The sequence below is a fragment of the Gopherus flavomarginatus genome, chromosome 7 (genome assembly GCF_025201925.1).
Source record: "Gopherus flavomarginatus isolate rGopFla2 chromosome 7, rGopFla2.mat.asm, whole genome shotgun sequence".
Lineage (NCBI taxonomy): Eukaryota > Metazoa > Chordata > Testudines > Testudinidae > Gopherus > Gopherus flavomarginatus.
The window spans coordinates 74096536-74117136 of record NC_066623.1 but is presented as its reverse complement, the minus strand read 5'-3'; the positions used below and the strand labels follow the sequence as shown (position 1 = coordinate 74117136).

The window sequence follows — 20601 nt, the reverse complement described above, 5'->3', positions numbered from 1 at the left end:
GCTAAATGACCACAAGGAACATACAGTTAGCACTGTTTATTATTAGACTGCATATATGAGCAGAACTGTACTTTTCTTAGCACACTTACTTTTGTCAGAAAACTGCTGTTTAAAACACCTCATACTACTTTTTCTTTTGATGCAGTGAACATTTGTCTTCTGGCAACTTGATACTAGTAACACAGTATATTTGGGAAAGTAGAAGTCCAATCAGAAAACGTACTTAAAAAAAAAATTAGCACCTAAAGATTTTGCTGTATATGATAGTACAAATGGATGTGCATTTTGGAAAATGTGAAATAAATGAGGAGGGCAAAGCATTTATTACCAATGCTTATTGTCAAATTTGGTAGCCCTAGGAGAGTTGCTATCACAGAAGTATGTAGAGATTGAAAATTGGGTATGTCATCCAGAACTTGAAAAAGTCACTTGTTGTTTTTCCTCACTGGTGACTGGAAAGTTTTCCTGGAAAATGCAAGGGAATGAAGCCATGTCCACAGAATGTAAACTTTCTTTTGGTGTTGTAAGATGGCAGCTGAGTTTCTAGCCTTTAAGGTTGTGAAAGTAACCTTACCTATATATACCCATGTAGTGTGACATTCCGAATCTTTCTTCAGTGGTCCCTGTAGATTTTTCCAAAGCAGCAAAAAAGTGAGAATACCAAGAGACTGAGCACTTCTTTTGCTACTCAGACATCTCTGCCATTTTCACTAATAGTCAATCTTCTGTCACTCTGAGCAGCAGCAGAGGCAGGTACTGTTGCTGTCCAAGGAGAATGATTTTTCCCCACCCTGAAAAAATGAGTCTGCATATAGTAGATATGTCCCCTTCAATAGCTGAAGTGCTGGTGGAAAGGTAAAATATCAGAAATTCTGTCTTGTGTGGGAGATGGACAGGGTATTGGAGGACTCCCAAACAAAAAAATAAGGCTTTGAAGCAGTCAGAAGGACTGTTTCACCCCTTCCCTTCCCATAACAGGCAGGAAGTATTGGAATTGGGTAGTCAGGAAGAGATCTACCATTTCAGAGAAGTGTAATAGTGGGAGCTTCATGTTTATCAGACGTGCACTAGTTATGGGTTGGTATAAAAAATGGAGTCCCGACAGTGGTCCTGGGGCAACACTCTTCCCCCTCCTGAAAAAAGTACAACACCCTTTTTTAAGGAAAAGGGGAACCAGGGCTTCTTTAGAGTCCTGCAGATACTTAACTGTCTAGTAAAGTCTCCAACACATGCCCTCTCCCAATGTACAGTTTTTTCTCACTGCGGCCTTCTCTACAATACACAATTTTGTTGGCAAAAGTTGTGTTTTGCTGACGAAACAGGAAGTGTACCGACTATAAAGCTACTTTTGGGCAGCAAAACTCTGCTTTTTTTGCTGACATAATAAAATCACCTCAATAAGAGGCATAATGCTTTTTGCGGCATAGCTAAAGTGACAAAGCATCAGTGTACATGCTGCCTTTCATTATGTCGACCTAACTGGCCTCCCTTGATATGCCCTTCCCTTTTGAAAGCTCTGGGAAGTTCTGACAGCTGAGAATGCCTTCTGCTCGGGCAGCAAAGAGCAAATCATTAGGGTGGAATCTTCCTGTTCTCCCTTGCACTAGGAACACAGCAGCAGGCAGATTGCTGGTTGAGGGTGGAACTGTTGTGTTCTGGTGTGGGGATTGCTGTGCTGCATTGAGCTGCTGAGATGCCGCTCCAGTCATCTGAGGAGGCTCTGGGAGAACTCAAGGAATCACAGAACCATAGGCAGGCAGAGCAGGCTGCTGCTGTGGGGGAGGGAAAGGGGGAGAGACTGCTGTGCAGAGCTGGGGGCTGATGTGGGGGTGATGGTGTACCCCTGTCTCAGGATAGGTTTGTCAAGAAGCTGTCTAAACTTAGGCCATGTCTACATCTAAAATTTTGCAGCGCTGGTTGTTACAGCTGTATTAGTACAGCTGTATAGGGCCAGCGCTGCAGAGTGGCCACACTTACAGCAACCAGCGCTGCAAGTGGTGTTAGATGTGGCCACACTGCAGCGCTGTTGGGCGGCTTCAAGGGAGGTTCGGGGAACGCGAGAGCAAACCGCGGCGAAGCTGGTCTCCTTTCCCGGTTTGCTCTCTCGTTCCCCGAACCCCCGAACAAGCAGGTCTCCTTCCCTGCGGTTTGCTGGGTGGTTCGGGGAACGCGAGAGCAAACCCGGGAAAGGAGACCAGCTTCGCCGCGGTTTGCTCTCGCGTTCCCCGAACAAGCAGGTCTCCTTCCCTGCGGTTTGCAGGGTGGTTCCGGGAAACGCGAGAGCAAACCGCGGCGAAGCTGGTCTCCTTTCCCGGTTTGCTCTCGCGTTCCCGGAACCACCCAGCAAACCTCAGGGAAGGAGACCTGCTTGCTCGGGGTTCGGGGAACGCGAGAGCAAACCGGGGAAGGAGACCAGCTTGATTACCAGAGGCTTCCTCAGGTATGCTGGGATACCTGCTTATTCCACGGAGGTCAAGAAAAGCGCTGGTAAGTGTCTATATTTGATTACCAGCGCTGGATCCTCTACACCCGAGACAAAACGGGAGTACGGCCAGCGCTGCAAACAGGGAGTTGCAGCGCTGGTGGTGCCCTGCAGATGTGTACACCTCCTAAGTTGCAGCGCTGTAACTCCCTCACCAGCGCTGCAACTTTCTGATGTAGACAAGCCCTTAGAGACAGTATGCCAACACAGTTGCACTTCCGCAACACATTCTGTTTGTGTGTGTCTCTCTCTCTTCTTCCCCACCCCCCCAACACTTCCTGTCATACAGTGCTGATTGGCCCTCCCCACCTCAGCTGAAAAGCGACAATTTATGAGGATGCCCATGGAATGATAGGGTCGAGAAACCTGCATCATGTGATGCTCTACCTGCCCCATGAGGCATTGCAAACCCTTCCCAAAGCACTATGCAGTCAGTTGCATAGTGGGCTAGCTATCCACAGTGCACTGCTCTCTGTGTTGATGCAAGAGCTGCTAGTGTGGATGTGCTCTGTTGACACAAGGAGAATAGGGTGGATATGCTACAGCGGCTTAATGAAAGCAGTATAACTTGTTGACAAAACTCTGTAGTGTAGATATAGCCTGAGTCATTTTGGTTCTCAATATGTGAGTAAACAAGTGCTAAATCTACTTTCAGTACATTATGTGTATATCTAGCTAGGTTCTTAATATTATGTGTTTATACAGCAGTGAGGCAAATTAACATTACAAATTAAGTTAATTTAATGTCATAAATAAATGTTATATATAAGACCTGGGTCTGAGGAGTTTTTAGTCATATATATGAAACAACAAGTGAATGTGACTGTGTATGGGGACAAGGGAAGGAAGGGTGAGGGTTGCAAAACAACTTTGAGATTTGACTGAAGTTACGTACGCCACTTAATGGTATTGCTGTTTGTTTCTGTTTATGTAAGATAAGAATGGTTGTACTGCGTCAGACCAATGGTCCATCTAGCCAAGTATGCTATCTGACAGTGGTTGGTGCTAGATGTTTCAGAGGGAATGAACAGAATAGGGCATTTTAACAAGTGACCGATCCCTTGTCATCTAGTCCTAGCTTACGGCAGTCTGAGTTTTAGGGATAACAGAAGCATGGGATTGTCCCTGAACATCTTAGCTAACAGCTGTTGATGGACTATCCTTCATGAACTTATCTAATTCCTTTTTTAACCTAGTTATGCTTTTGGCCTTCATAACATCCCCTGGCAACAAGTTCCATAGGATGACAGTGTGTTCTGCAAAATAAAGTACTTCCTTATTTGTTTGAAACCTGCTACCTATTAACTTCATGGGGGGAGCGGGTGGTCTCTGTTTGTTACGTGAAGGGGTAAAGAACACTTCCCTATTTACTTTCTCCACAACATTCATGGCATCTCTTTTGTAAACTGAACAGTCCTGGTCGTCTTAATCTGTGCTTATCTGGAAGCTGTTCCATCCACATAATTTTTGTTGCTCTTTTCTGTATGTACCTTTTCCAATTCTATTTTTTTTCAAGATAGGGCGACCAGAATTGCATGCGGTATTCAAGGTGTGCGTGCACAATGCCTATATATAATGATATGATATTTTTCTATCTTACCTTTCCCTTTCCTAATGGTTCCTAACATTGTTAGGTTTCAGAGTGGTAGCCGTGTTAGTCTGTATCAGCAAAAAGGAGGAGGAGTACTTGTGGCACCTTAGCAAACATTGTTAGGTGCAGCAGCAGTCAAAAACACTATGTATGTTTTCAAAGAATTATTCTTGGTGACCCCAAGATTTTTCTTGAGTGGTAAGAGCTAATTTAGACCACCATCATTTTGTATATGTAGATGGGATTTTGTACTTAATATTTGGATTGCTTATAATCTAATCTTTAGAACTATTCTCCTTTACTACTTTCCCTTCTCTCACATTAAGTTGAATTGATTGGGTCTTTCATTGATATGGAGTTCTAGAAGAAAATGGACTTTTAGGAGGTATTTGGCTGAAGAAAGTGAGGAGGGATCTGGCATGCTAGTATTAGGTTGTTCTAGGCATAGGGAATAGTATGGATAAAAACCTCAGGATGAGAGGAGGCTATGAAGCGGGGGTCTGAAGGTGGCATCATTGTCAGAGCAAGAGAGAGCATAATCCGATTAAAGATGTAGGCGGAAATGGAGTTTACACTTTGGTATGGTTTTGCATATTGAACTTGTAAAAATATTGCTGCGTTAGATATAAGGAGTAGAACTGGGCAGATAATGGACTTTTTTGGTTCACTTACAGCTATAAAAAATAATAATGAAGCAAAATCACTTTGACTTGAACCAAATCTGAAAATCTAAAAAAAAAAAAAAAATTTTTTTTTTTTTTTTGAGAAATTGAAAGTGCATTTTGGTTTGAATGAAACAGTTGTTTATATCACTGACACCATTCTGCCAGAGATGTGTGTTGGGTCCTCTTGATTATTTCACAGAATGAGGTACTTAGAGAGAAAAATGTCATAAAAGAACACTTATTTGAACATGTATGGGGAGTTTAGAAGGAGAGAGAGCAGTTAGGTAGCACCTAATGTATTTGTCGTAATTTAAAAAAAAATTCTAAAAGGTGTTCAGGAAATGGGTGTGGACAAAGGCGCAATACTAGACATAATTGCGTTTATAGTTGGTGCCTAGATACTATGATAGGTGCATTTGAAATGCCTGAGATAGATAACTAGAAAGACCGGAAGGCTTTCAGAACAACTAATGATGAAATACTCAACTGCCTTGGCAAGCTAAGCCAGTGAATTTGGTGAATAGTACAGCTCCATGGTCAGGGGATGTGACAGCTGGAGTGCCACAGGGGTGATGTTCATGTGATATGTTGATGACTTGGAAGAATTGTTCAGATGCCATGAGTGGGAATGCCAACTAATACCAATAATAGGTAGATGAGATTTAGGACATGAGCTAGCAAGTGGGTTTAACATGTACTTTAAACATTTTGTTTTAGTTTCTTGGCCAAGAAACTAAAACAAATATATTTCACTGAAAATTGAGATGATAGTAGCAAACATTTGCCAGGAATAAGTTTATTTTTATAATGTGGTCTTTATACAATGCAAGATCTACTTTTAAAATTGGATCACTGGGCTGAGCATTCTCAGGAATGAAAATAGAATTATTTCAGATTTGGTTGCACTTTAAAAATTCCCATCTGATCTTCTGAAACTGAGATCTAGAAGAATGTATGGTAATAAGTATAGTGTTATAAAAATGACTGGTCTGATACAACAATGTATTAGTGTGCTAGGTGCTGATCAGGAAAGGTCTCTTATGCTCATAGCTAACAAACTTAAAACTACCAGTTATGTTTCTGGCCACAAATACAGCGAGAAAATAGATATTGACACATTAATAAGAGAAGAAATCCACAGGGAACGGTCTGGTTCTGTACAAAAGTCTAAGGAGACCACACCTGGAGCGTTATGCACAACTTTGGATTGTGTAATATGGGAAGGAAGTTGAATTATTAGAATGGGAAACAACCCATAAGGCAATTGCAAGGAATGATAAAGGGCTTTAGGGGTTATAAAAGTAGAGAAGTTGAGGTTTTTTAAAACTCTCCCTAGTTTTGTTCATTAATAGCATGAACATAGCATGCCAGGTTATGTCCCCTCTGAAACAACTGTAAACATGAAATTGAGTGATCTCACTGTGCAGCACAGTAAGAGCTGAATTATGCAATGTGACAGAGCTGAGTTGTGTGACACAATCTCCATTTTAGTGAAATTCTAAACAAATCATGCAGAACGAAAATCGAGGAAGGCCTGAGTAAGGAGGAGGCAGCATATGGCATCCTTAAGGGATTCAGACAGGGAGTTTTACTCCTGTACTGCTTACATATTTCTGTCCTAGTGAAAAGAAGAAAAATAGTTGGGATGGGGACAAATTATACAGCCATGTAATCATGGCAGATATTGGGTTGTTGGATCTGGCTGGCATGGTATATGTACAAACACTAAATGGATGCCCTCTGAGCTGCATGCCCTCCTACCTCCTGAAACTTTACTATGCATTTTGCAGTACTTCTGCAATAATGTGGGTTGAGATATTGGTTCATGTTTTCAGACAATTCTGATTTTTTTTCTTTGCTTTTATTTCATTTTGAGTAAATGGTCTGACACACTTCATAATGGTTTTCAACATAGTGGATATTTGTGACTGAAATAGAGCTTTTTGGAAATAGAGAACAAAATAGTGTAGTCAGACTTCTTTATTTAGCGTTTATAAAGTGGTGGCACCTAAAGGCAACTACCAGACTGGATCCCGTTGTGCTTTGTAAGCATGCAAGGAGGGTGAATTTATGAATTTGCCAGAGTGCTAGTTAGATTTTTAAAACTAAAGACTAACAAACTGCATTTGGCAGTATCTAATAGAATCCAGTAGGCTGACCCCCAATTTATTGAGTCCAGAGACTGTTAGCTTACTAGTTCAAATACTGGCTTCTTTTAAAGTCAACTTTTAACTTGAACAGTATTTTTCAAATCAGGACACTTGCTTATTATTAACCAACCAACAATTTATTCAGCCAGAACAACATTAATATATAATCAACAGTTAACCACTCAAATGTAGATACAACCACAGAGTGGTTAACCACCATGTTGTGGAACTGTGGATATGATCTTCACAGCACGGCAGCTGCAAGAAAAGTGTCGGGAGCAAAACCGACCTCTGTACATGGCTTTTATTGCTCTAACTAAAGCCTTTGATTCAGTGAATAACCGTGCTCTCCGGACTGTACTTTCTAAGATTGGATGCCCTGATAAATACTTCAATGTCCTAAAATTGCTTTGTGATAACATGAAAGCGACCGTTCTGAGCAGCATTGGCTCCCAGAGTGAACCTTTCAAAGTACAAACAGGAGTCAAATGGCTCCAACTATGTTTGCGATTTTTTTATTGCCGTCATTCTTTACCTAATTGCTGGGAAGTTTACAGCTGGCATTGAAATAGATGGAATGCTGTTCAGGCTTAGCAGGCTGAAAGCCAAGAGTATGATTTGCACCACATCTATTGTGGAACTTCAGTATGCTGATGACAATGCAATCTTTGCCCACTTTGAGAGAGATCTCCAAACTATCTTGAATGTGTTTGCTGATGCTTATGCATGTCTTGGTTTCACTCTTAATAGAGCACTTTAGTCTTGCTATCAGCTCTCTCCAAATGAGGTATTACATGCCCCATCTATCAAAATCAATGGAGTGCCACTGGAGAATGTCAGTCATTTCCTCTGCTTTGGAAGTCATCTGTCATCCAAGACAGATATTGAAGCAGAAATTCAACATCACCTGAGCTGTGCCAGTGTAGCTTTTTCTTGTTTATGGCACAGGGTTTTTTGAAGATCATGACATTCAAACAGGTTTCAGAGTAGCAGCTGTGTTAGTGTGTATCCGCAAAAAACAGGAGTACTCGTGGCATCTTAGAAACTAACAAATCTATGTGAGCATAAGCTTTTGTGGGCTACAGCCCACTTCATCAGATGCATAGAATGGAACATATAGATATTTAGATCTATTTGTGTGTGTGTGTGTGTGTGTGTGTGTGTATATAATAACGCACACACAGTCATAGTATAATTCCCAAATCTGGACCTTAGTGTCCAAAATATGGGTACTAGCATGAATTCCCCTAAGCTTAATTACCAGCTTAGATCCTGTACTGCTGCCACCAGTCAGGATTCTGAGTACCTGATAAACTCTGGTCTCCCCAAACCTTTCCCTGGGGACCCCCAAGACCCAGATTCCTTAAGTCTCACAACAAAGGGGAATGAACCATTTCCCTTCCCCCTCCTTTTCTTCCTCCCAGCTCTTTCCCGCCCTGGGTACACTAGGAGACCACCGTGATTCAACTCCTTGAATCACCCCTTCCCCCTCCCTTCTTCCCCGGAGAGAGATACAGAGATAAACGCAGAGAGCAGGTTTTTCCTTCCTTTCTCCCACCAAATCCCTGGTGAGTGCAGACTCCTTTCCCTGGAGTCTTACAAAAGATAACAAAAAAAAATCAATTAGATTCTAAAAAAAGAGGAAAACTTTATTAAAGAAGGAAAAAACATAAAAACTGTCTCTGTAATCAAGATGGTAAATATACAGGGTTTTTTAGCTTATAGACAAAAGAAAGAAGCTTTCTCCAGCAGAAACACAATTTAAGCTACTTCCAGCAAGTACACATCTGCAAATAAGAAAAACAAGTTAAGAGTATAACCGCCTTTTTTACTTACTAACTATTCTGAATAGATAAGAGACTGTAGCAGGGAGATTGGCAGAAACCTGGTTGCACCTCTAGTCCCATCCAGGACCCCGAGAGAACAACGCACAAACCCCAAACCCACAAACTAAGGCTTCCCTCCACCCAGATTTGAAAGTATCTTGTTTCCTGATTGGTCCTCTGGTCAGGTGTTTGGGTCCCTGTTTAACCCTTTACAGGTAAAAGAGACATTAACCCTTAACTATCTGTTTATGACACACACAGAACATAAAAAGGTGGAAGTTGCCACACCAATTCTAAGAGGCTAATTAATTAAGATGAGCTATTATCATCATGAGGAAAAAAAAACTTTTGTAGTGATGATCAAGATGGCCCATTTCAGACAGTTGACAAAAAGGGGTGAGGATACTTAACATGGGAAAATAGATTCAATTTGTATAATGACATTTGAACAGACACCAAGCTTCCTGTTTATCAAGCTGTTATTCTCCCAACATTGTTGTCTGGGTCTGAAACTTGGGCCTAGTCTACACTACGAGTTTATACCGAATTTAGCAGCGTTAAACTGAATTAACCCTGCACCTGTCCACACAACGAAGCCCTTTATAGCGATATAAAGGGCTCTTAATACTGATATCTGTAATCCTCCCCAGTGAGGGGAGTAGCGCTGAAATCGGTATTGCCATTTCGAATTAGGGTTAGTGTGGCTGCAATTCGACAGTATTGGCCTCCAGAAGCTATCCCACAGTACACTATTGTGACTGCTCTGGACAGCAATCTGAATTTGGATGCACTGGCCAGGTAGACAGGAAAAGCCCCGCAGACTTTTGAATTTCGTTTCCTGTTTGCCCAGCGTGGAGCGCAGATCAGCACAGGTGACCATGCAGTCCCAGAATCAAAGAAGAGCTCCAGCATGGACCATGCAGGAGATACTGAATCTGATCTCTGTATGGGGAGATGGAAAAAATCTCCAAGAGAGAGGCCACAGCAGGGACTCAACACAGTGCTGTGTGACAAGCGTAATGGAAAGCCAAAGAATCAAATGGACGCTCAGGGAGGGAGGGGGGACTGAGGACTCCAGCTATCCCATGGTCCTCGCAGTCTCCGAAAAGCATTAGCATTCTTGGCTGAGCTCCCAATGCCTGTAGGGTCAAAAACATTGTCCCGGGTGGTTAAGGGTATATCTCGTCAATTTACCCCTCTCACCCCCCCATGAAGAAAAGGGGGGAAAAATCGTTTCTCGTGTTTTTTCAATGTCACTGTATGTCTGCTGGATGCTGCTGGCAGACGCGGTGCTACATTGCTAAACAGCAGCATCCCCTCCCTTTCACTTCCTGATGGCAGATGGTGCAATAAGACTGGTATCCGTCATCCTGTGAGTGCTCCTGGCTGGCCTCGGTGAGGTTGGCCGGGGGCGCCTGGGCAAAAATGGGAATGACTCTCAGTCATTCCCTTTTTAAGCTTTGTCTCCTGGAGATTCAGTCCTGCCTGGAGTATCATAGCAGCTGGAGGCTGTCTTCCCCCATTTTATTTCAATAAAGTCAGTGTTGTCTTATTCATGCATTCTTTATTACTTCATCACATAAATGGGAGGATAACTGCCACAGTAGCCCAGGAGGGGTGTGGGAAGAGGGAAGCAGGGAAGCAATGGGTGGGGTTGTTGCAGGGGCACCCCTAGAATGGCATGCAGCTCATCATTTCTGCGGGATGTCTGGGGCTTTGACTCGGAGCGGCCATTTGCCTCTCTGGTTCTTTAGTAGGCTTGCCTGATATTCTAGCAGGACTGACTCTACCTTTAGACAAAACGTAAAGAAGGGAATGACCTGGGGAGTTATTCCCATTTTTGTCCATGTGCCCCTGGCCGACCTCAGCGAGACCAGCTAGGAGCACCCATGACAACAGCAGACGGTACAGTAGGACTGGTAACAGTCTCTGCTAACTTGCAAAAGCAAGGGGATACTGCTACGTAGCACTGCAGTACCACGTCTGTCAGCAGCATCCAGTAGACATACAGTGACAGTGAAAAAAGGCTGAACAGGCTCCATGGTTGCTGTGCTATGGCATCTGCCAGGGCAATCCAGGGAAAAGGGCGTGAAATGATTATCTGCCATTACTTTCACAGAGGGAGGATTGACTGACGACATTTACCCGGAATCACTCATGACACTGTTTTTGCCTCATCGTGCATTGTGATCTCAACCCAGAATTCCAATGGGTGGGGGAGACTGCGGGAACTATGGGATAGCTACCCACAGTACAACATTCTGGAAATTGACGCTAGGCTCGATACATGGACGCACACCGCCGAATTAATGTGCTTGGTGTGACCGTGTGCACTCGACTTCATACATTGTTTCCAAATACCAGTTTCTGTAAAATCGGAATAATCCCGTAGTGTAGACATTCCCTTGGACAGCCTACAGATACCACTTGAAGGTCCTTGAGAGGCACCATCAACACTGGCTTTGTAAGATTCTGAAGATCAAACGTGAAGACAAACGCACTAATATTAGTGATCTGGAAGAGGCTAACACCACCGGTATCGAGGCAATGATCTATCGGCAATTCCGCTGGACTAGTCATGTTGTCTGGATGCCAGACCATCCCCTCCCAAAATAGATCCTGTTCTCTCAGGTGAAAGAAGGGTACCATAACATGGGTGGACAAAAGAGAGAGAGGGGTAAACAGTGAGGTGGCAAAGTTTGCAGACGATACTAAACTGCTCAAGATAGTTAAGACCAAAGCAGATTGTGAAGAACTTCAAAAAATCTCACAAAACGAAGTGATTGGGCAACAAAGTGGCAAATGACATTTAATGTGGATAAATGTAAAATAATGCACATTGTATGTATAGTTGGTGGTGTTTTTTCCAATGTGATGGGGGGCTAATTTAGCTACAGCTAATCAGGAAAGAGATCTTGGACTCACCCTGGATAGTTCTCTGAAGACGTCCATGTAGTGTGCAGCGGCAGTCAAAAAAGCAAACAGGATGTTATGAATCATTTAAAAAAGGGATAGAGAATAAGAACATCTTATTGCCCTTATATAAATCCATTTTACGCCCACATCTTGAATACTGCATACAGAAAGGTTCTCATCTCAAAAAAGATATACTGGCATTAGAAAAGGTTCAGAGAACGGCAACTAAAATGATTAGGGGTTTGGAATGGGTCCCATATGAGGAGAGATTAAAGAGGCTACAACTTTTCAGCTTGGAAAAGAGGAGACTCGGGGGATATGATAGAGGTAAATAAAATCATGAGGGGTTAGAGAAAGTGAATAAAGAAAAGTTATTTACTTGTTCCCATAATATAAGAACTTGGGGCCACTAAATGAAATTAATGGGCAGCAGGTTTAAAACAAACAAAAGGAAGTTCTTCCTCACACAGCGCACAGTCAACCTGTGGAGCTCCTTGCCTGAGGAGGTTGTGAAGGCTAGGACTATAATAGGGTTTAACAGAGAACTGGATTAAATTCATGGAGGTTAAGTCCATTAATGCCTCTTAGCCAGGATGGGTAAGGAATGGTGTCCCTAGTCTCCGTTTGTCAGAGGGTGGAGATGGACAGCAGGAGAGCGATCACTTGATCATTACCTGTTAGGTTCACTCTGTCTGGGGCCCTGGCATTGGCTACTGTCGGGAGACAGGATACGGTTGGATGGACCTTTGGTATGACCCAGTATGGCCGTTCTTATGACAACAGAAGCATTATAAGGACTTGCTTAAGGACGGTCTAAAAAAGTGTGATATTGACATTGACGCTTGGGAGACACTTGCCCAGGATCGCTTAAAATGGAGTGAAGTCCTGCATAATGGTCCTCTGAATTTTGAACTTGCTCTCCGACAAGCTGAAGAGGACTAGAGGCACAGGAGGAAGGAGAGACTGGCTTCTGGTCATGGTCAACCGTCTCCTGCTGAGCCTGAAAACATCTGCTCTCATTGTAAGAGAACTTGTGGTTCAAGGATTGGCCTTATTAGCTTCCTGAGGACCCATAACTCCTGTGGAGGAGGATGATAGTCAGTAACGAGTGATTGCCATCGTCACAGTTGTGCAAACAGTTATCATAGTCTAGAGTTGAGGCTCAGCAGTTATATCAAAGAACAATGAAAATTACTAAGATTTATTATTACATCTACTTATCCATTCTCAATGCAATAGTGCCTAACACAATTATTGCACTTGCAGGAAGGCACTGGTTTTTAAGGCACTTTGAAGAGAGTAGTTAGTACAGTTTGAATGGATTGATCTCAAAAGGACAAATTTAGAATATTGAAAGCAGTTGCTTAAAACAGTTTCTCTTCCACCACCCCCCCCCCGGCCAATTTGTGTGGCTGAATAAAGGAGTTAAAATATGGTTATTTGAGGTGTCACTAGAGAGTGTAGACTCAGCAAGATATTTCCCCTTCTATTCCGTAATATACTATTTGAATACTTCTTATTCTCTTAACTTTGGGATAAGGGAGAGTCCTTTCTACGTGGTTGGTCCAGGTGTCTGTCATGCTTTGGATTCTTCAGCTTGTTGGGTTCAGTCAATTGTCAAGAGCATGTGATGACTTCAGTTTATATAACCTAGTTTCAGGACTTATAGGAAAGGGCTGCCCTCTTATTCCTATTGGACACATGCCAAGTGAGTGCTTAGATTTTAGATTGTTTTCGTTGATTCCATCAGTATCCAATAGATCAAGAGTCTCAAACACGCGGCTCTCGGGCCAGCAAAGTTATTTCCTGCAGCCACCGAGCTCCTCTCACCTGCCACCCCCCAGTGTGCAGTGTCCCCACTCCTCTGCCTACCTCCGGGCTCTTCCTGCTGCCAAGCAGCTGTTTGGTGGCACTTAGTGCTTTTCAGGAGGGAGTAGGGTAGCAGTGGAGCTGCACGCTATGGAGAGGAGGCGGAGAAGAGGTGGGACAGGGGTGGGGATTTGGGGAAGGAAGGGGTTGGAATAGGAGCAGGGAGGGGGCAGAGTTGGGATGGGGACTTTGGGGAAGGGGTTGGAATGGGGGTGGGGAAGGGGTGGGAAGATGCAGGGCAGGGGCAGGGCCTCACGGAAGAGATGGAGTCAGAGGCGGGCCAGGGGCAGAAGTGGGAGCGGGGCTTTTGTATCTTTATATGAAAAGGTGTCAGTGATGTGGTCCTCAGGCCAATATACTAGTCCTCATGTGGCCCTCATGATTTGAGTTTGAGATCCCTGCAGTAGATGGTGGTGATATATAATAAATGTCTTCAATCCTTTTCTTATCGGAGGTTTTTTAAGTTTGATTTGTTTCAAGGATTGTATTTCATTATTAGCCCCTGCTGTCAACTGGGATCCTCCCTTTTAAGCAAGTTCTCTTAATATCCTAAGTTATACCCTGCTTTATATCTTTTGATATTTTTTCCTTGTGCCAGACAATTCCTATTACTTCTAGAGTGCAACAGTTATTTACAGTGAGAACAACGAAATCCTTAATATCTTAAATTTAGAAGACATACTCTGTACACTCTTTGTACATGAGCAGTGTACATTATGTTGGGCTTGCAATAGAACAAGAGACATTTTCCATGAAGAGAAGGATGTAGATCTGACTCGCAAGGCAAACAAATGGGCAGATTCTGATATGGGATGAAAGAGATTATTTACAGTGTATTTGAGTTGCAAAGAAAACAACGTATAGCTTGATATGAACGTTTTTGCTTGGATTTCTTGGTCTAATAGTTGTTTTGTTCAATTTGACCTTCTGTCTTACAGTAACATTTCTAATTTGCTTAACTTGCATCTTCCCCAACCATTTCTTTATCCACTCTTAATGTGTAATGGGTCACTTTGCATAAGAAAGCAGCATGTCACCCTTACATGGTAACTTAAGAGTTCTTTTTAGGTAGGTTGGAAGGGAGAAAGGGGTTTTATGCATATGCAGATTGAGAGATTCTTGCCTGGATGTAGCAATATTCTCATTTAATCATTTTAATTAGAATTCCTGACTTTGACTGTCAGACAAAGTGTCTCGCATGATGTGAACCGTTTTCTTCTTGTCTTCCTCAGTGGATCTTATTCTGGGATTAAAAAGTGGTGGATAGCTTTTCCAATTTTTAAGGGCCAGAAGGAATCAGTAGTTATTAATAAATCAAGGCATATTTGTTCTGTATATCCTTTGCATCTAGGCGCAGTACAAACATAACAAATGACAGTTGCTCCTCAAAGAGATCACAATAGAAAAGAAATCATACTTTCAGGCATTTGCTTTTTTCTTTTCTAAAACAATGTTTTTGTTTGTTTTTTTCTTCATAGGTTACTCTTGGGATGGTAGAATAAAGGAAAAATGCCTACCTATGCATTTAAAAGTGTGCAATATGTTTTTTGCATATTTTTGTTTGTATATATACGTCTGATCCTGCACGTTACCCAAGTGTTAGCTTAACATTGTGCTCATGAAGAGTCTTGTTGAATTAAGTAGGAAGTGTTCTCTAACATAAAGTTATGAATGTGGCTAAATGTTTGCAGGATCAGGATAATCATTTGGACTGATTATATGGATCTGTAAATTTTGAAACTAATTAGTTCAAGTGAAAACTACAGCTTCAAGTTTTGCACTACTTTTTGTAAAATAGAGCAAAGGACTGGTTGCAAAAATGATACTTCCGGAGACTTACCTGTCAAAAAGCACAAGTTGTAATATTTTGCTATCTCCATAAATGTAACTGTTACTGAATAAATAGTTACGTATTTCTTCTTGTATGTCTTAAAACTGACGTGTGTGGTTTTTTTTAACAGAGCTAAAATTATCAGTATTTGATGATTGTAGGAAGGAAGAAGAATGGAAGGTAAAGTTCATTTTGCTTTTTGTAACACTTTAGAATTACTAAAAGCAATAATCTGTTTCATTAAGTACGCTGACTCTATTTCTTTGCTTGCCTGAGATTTCTTACAACACTTTCATTAAATGACCTGCAGTAGATGGACAAATGGATTTGTCTTCTGGTTTCCTAGTGATGTAGAAAGAAGACCTGAAAGGTGATTCTGTTGAATTTCTAAAAGTTTAAAAACCAGGTCTTGTCTTACCCTTTTTTCATGAAAGACACAACAGCCTCACTCATTTCTCTGTAACTTTCCATTGACTGATTTCCAGTGGTGGGAATACTGTGTTGGCCTGATACGGTATACTTATGCTGCAGTTTAAAAACCCGCAGCTGGCCTGTGCCAACTGACTTGGGCTCAGGGTAAGGGGATGTTTAATTACGATGCAGAAGTTCGGGCTTGGACTGCAGCTCGAGCTCTGAGACCTTCCCACCTTGCAGGGTCCTAGAGCCTGGGCTCCAGACGGAGCCTGAACATCTACACCACAATTAAACAACTCCTTAACCCAAGCCCCATGAGTCTAAGTCAGCTGGCACAGGCCAGATGCTATTTTTTAATTGCAATGTAGACATATACACAGCAGACTTACAGAGTATCTGTTTTGAGCAGGGTTAGACAATATGGTATTTTATTTAGAAGTTGAGTGTTTTTTTTAAATCAGAAAAACATCAGGGTTATTACACAGACAATAAAAATACTCCCGTTGTGGTGATGCAGCTGTTCTTGCCATGAACAAAAATCTGTAGAATAAAATTTGCTCGGGGTATCTGGAGAAGAAGCTTAAAATAGTTTAGGATAAACTGATCTGAAGAGGAAGGTTTTACACTAAACCAAATACAATGAAGACAGCCACTGCAGGCTTCAAGGAGATCTTCTGATGTAGCAAATTCTGCAAATAGCTCTCTGACCCACAAAGTTCTCAACCCAAGCAAGATGAGTTTGGAATGTTGAGTAAGGCAGGCCAGGCTGATCTCAGTTGTCATGGAAAACCTAGGATGAGAAATGGTTAGAGCAGGGGTCGGCAACCTTTCAGAAGTGGTGTGCCGAGTCTTCATTTAATCACTCTAATTCCAGGGTTCTCAAACTGGGAGTCAAGACCCCTGAGGGGGTCGCGAGGTTATTACATGGTGGGTTGTGAGCTGTCAGTCTGCATCCCAAACCCCGCTTTGCCTGCAACATTTACAGTGGTGGTAAATTAAAGACACTTGTTTATATATTTATAAGGGGAGGGAGTCGTACTCAGAGGCTTGCTATGTGAAAGGGGTCACCAGTACAATAGTTGGAGAAGCACTCCTCTGATTTAGGGTTTTGCGTGCCAATAATACATTTTAACATTTTTTAAAAGGTCTGTCTTTCTTTCTGTAAGTCTATAATATATAACCAAACTATTGTTATATGTCAGGTAAATAAGATTTTTAAAATGTTTAAGAAGCTTCATTTAAAACTAAATAAAAATGGAGAGCCCCCTGGACCAGTGGCCAGGACCTGGGCTGTGAGTGCCACTGAAAATCTGCTTGCATGCCGCCTTTGGCATGTGTGCCATAGGTTGCTGGGTTCGAGTATTTTAGGCACAAATTGGTAGCTCAGTTGCCTACTGTATCTTATTTTGTGTGTGTGTGTGTGTGTGTGTGTGTATTTTTATATATATATATGTTGCTTTGCAAAATCCATGTTACTTGTAATCCCTTCAAATAAAAATAGCAACCTTGCAGTAATAAAGTGAGCAATTGGGGAAAATAAATTGGTAAGAAAATAATTTTTCAAGTTTTCACAGCTGCTTATCAAAGAAAGAGAATTAAGAACATGAAATATACCTTCTTATAGTAACTGTAGCTGATTCTGAATTATTTGCCTAAATGCTGCTTCATTTGTTTTTATATTTAGATAATTATTTTAGACGACTTTACCACTAAACTACTGTCGTCATGTGGCAAAATGACTGATTTACTGGCAGAAGGCATCACTGGTAAGTGTAAAATAGTTGTTAAAGGTGCCTTTTTTTTAAAATCTGGGGCAGATGAAAATGTTGGGCTAATAAATAAGGCTTTTTCAGTCATGAGTATTTTTAGTAAAAGTGATGGACAGGTCACGAGCAGTAAACAAATTCACTGCGCTAATAAGCAATAGTCACATAAACAGCACTTTGTACCGGAAACCTACTGACTGCTATACTTGCCTACATGCCTCCAGACAACATCACATCATCTATTGTCTACAGCCAAGCTCTAAGATACATCTGCATTTGCTCTGATCCCTCAGACAGAGACAAACACCTACAGGATCTCTATCAAGCATTCTTAAAACTACAGTACCCACCTGCTGAAGTGAAGAAACAGATTGACAGAGCCAGAAGGGTACCCAGAAGTCACCTACTACAAGACAGGCCCAACGAAGAAAGTAACAGAACCCCACTAGCCGTCACCTACAGCCCCCAACTAAAACCTCTCCAGCACATCATCAGGGATCTACATTCTATCCTGACAGACCTTAGGGGACAGGTCGGTCCTCACTTACAGACAACCCCCCAGCCTGAAGTAAATACTCACCAGCAACCACAAAACAAAAACACCAGCCCAAGAACCAAACCCTTTAACAGACCCCAGTGCCAACTCTGCCCACATATCTATTCAAGGGACACTATCATAGGACCTAACCACATCAGCCACACCATCAGGGACTTTGAGAGGCCTTGGGTGGCAGGCCAGTCCTCGCCCACAGACAACCTGCCAACCTGAAGCATATTCTCACCAGTAACTGCACACTGCACCATAGTAACTCTAGCTCAGGAACCAATCCATGCAACAAACCTCGATGCCAACTCTGCCCACATATCTACACCAGCGACACCATCACAGGACCTAACCAGATCTGCCACACCATCACCGGTTCACTCACCTGCACGTCCACGAATGTAATATACGCCATCATATGCCAGCAGTGCCCCTCTGCTATGTACATTGGCCAGAGTGGACAGTCTCTACGGAAAAGGATAAATGGACACAAATCAGATATTAGGAATGGCAATATACAAAAACCTGTAGGAGAGCACTTCAACCTCCCTGGCCACACAATAGCAGATCTTAAGGTGGCCATCCTGCAGCAAAAAAACATCAGGACCAGACTTCAAAGAGAAACTGCTGAGCTTCATTTCATCTGCAAATTTGACACCATCAGCTCAGGATTAAACAAAGACTGTGAATGGCTTGCCAACTACAGAACCAGTTTCTCCTCCCTTAGTGTTCACACCTCAACTGCTAGAAGAGGGCCTCATCCTCCCTGATTGAACAAACTTCATTATCTCCAGCCTGCTTCTTGCTTGCATATATATACCTGCCCCTGGAAATTTCCACTACATGCATCCGATGAAGTGGGTATTCACCCACGAAAGCTCATGCTCCAAAACATCTGTTAGTCTATGAGGTGCCACAGGATTCTTTGCTGCTTTTACAGATCCAGACTAACATGGCTACTCCTCTGATACTCATCAGGACTCGTTCATCTGCACATCTACCGATGTGAGATATGCCATCATGTGCCAGCAAAGCCCCTCTGCCATGTATGTTGGCCAAACTGGATAGTCTCTATGCAAAAGAATAAATGGACACAAATCTGACATCAGGAATCATAACATTCAAAAACCAGTAGGAGAACACTTCAGTCTTCCTGGTCACTCAGTAACAGACCTAAAAGTGGCAATTCTTTGACAAAAAAAATTCAAAAACAAACTCCAACATGAAACTGTAGAACTGGAATTAATTTGCAAACTGGACACCATCAGATTAGGCCTGAATAAAGACTGGGAGTGGTTGAGTCATTACAAAACCTAAACCTAATTTCCCCAATACTAATTTCCTCCTACTGTTACACACACCTTCTTCTTGTCAACTATCTGAAATGGGCCACTCTCATTCCCACTTCAAAAGTTATTTCTCTTCCCTTGGTATCCCAGTGTCAATTGAATTGTCTTGTTAGACTGACCTCACACTTGGTAAGGCAACTCACATCTTTTCATGTATTTATACCTGCTCCTGTATTTTCCACTCCATGCATCCAATGAAGTGGCTTCTAGCTCACGAATGCTTATGCCCAAATAAATTTGTTCGTTTCTAAGGTGTCACAAGGAATCCCGTGTTCAGTTTTTGGTTTTTCTTGTTTGTGGTGGGTGTTTGTGTTTTTTTTTTTTTTTTGTTTTTTGTGACCTGTCCATGACGTTTACTAAAAATAGCCGTGACTAAAACGTGTGGGAGTGGCCGTGGGTGTTCTCAGGTGTGGGGGGACAAGGGTGCTGCAGGTGTTGGGGGAGGGGCTGGGCAGCATGGCCCAGGATCCTGCTGGTGCAGGGCCTGGAGCTCCACAGGGGGTAGTGTTGGTGGGGCTGGCAGAGGCTCCCTACTCAGCAATGCGTCCCTGAAGCTCCAAGGCAGCCGATGGGTCAAGGTGCTCAGCACGATGCTCCTGCCACAAGTGCTGGCTGCTGCAGTTCCCATTGGCCCCAGTTCCTGGCCAATGGGAGCTGCAGGGTTTGGGTCTGTGGGTGCAAGTAGCATATGGCACAATACTCGCCCCTCCCCAGCCCCTTTGCTGCTTAGGCGCTGCAGGGCTGTGGAAGCTTGGAAGCCCTCCCCCCCTACACACCATGGTAAGCATGCCACCCCAACGTCAGCCCCCTCCCACACACCCAAACTGCTGCCCTGAGCCAGCACCAGCGGCTGCAGAAGTCACAACGGTCACAGAAAATCACGGAATCCGTGACTTCCGGGTAGACTAGCAGCCTTACTAATAAATATATGCACTGTAGGATTATTACTATTATAAATGAGAGAGGTCATGAAACTGTTTTTCATTTCTTGTTTAATATTCCATGGTTTAATTGCAAGGGTGAAAAACTGCATTTAATGCTGCTCTCTTGAAAGAACCTTGCAGAACTGGTGCTGCAAAGTGGCATGTAGGCAGGTATAATATTTATAAAATCCAGAAACGTGTCTGCCATAGCTGACTGGCTATTTACTCTTGAAACTTTATGCTGTCAGTTGAGAGATGTGCCTTTTCCCTGTCTG

At 42.6% G+C, this 20601-nt stretch overlaps 1 protein-coding gene across 3 annotated transcripts in view; it reads left to right on the top strand.

Annotated features, from left to right (window-relative positions):
* The window catches only part of STXBP3 (syntaxin binding protein 3), an 83634-nt gene that overhangs the window by 28998 nt on the left and 34035 nt on the right, over nt 1-20601 (top strand). For all 3 annotated transcript variants that reach the window (XM_050963459.1, XM_050963457.1, XM_050963460.1), the window contains exons 2-3: nt 15461-15510; nt 17429-17510. In XM_050963459.1, coding sequence (XP_050819416.1) covers nt 15461-15510; nt 17429-17510 — 132 coding nt within the window. The remainder of the gene's footprint in view (nt 1-15460; nt 15511-17428; nt 17511-20601) is intronic.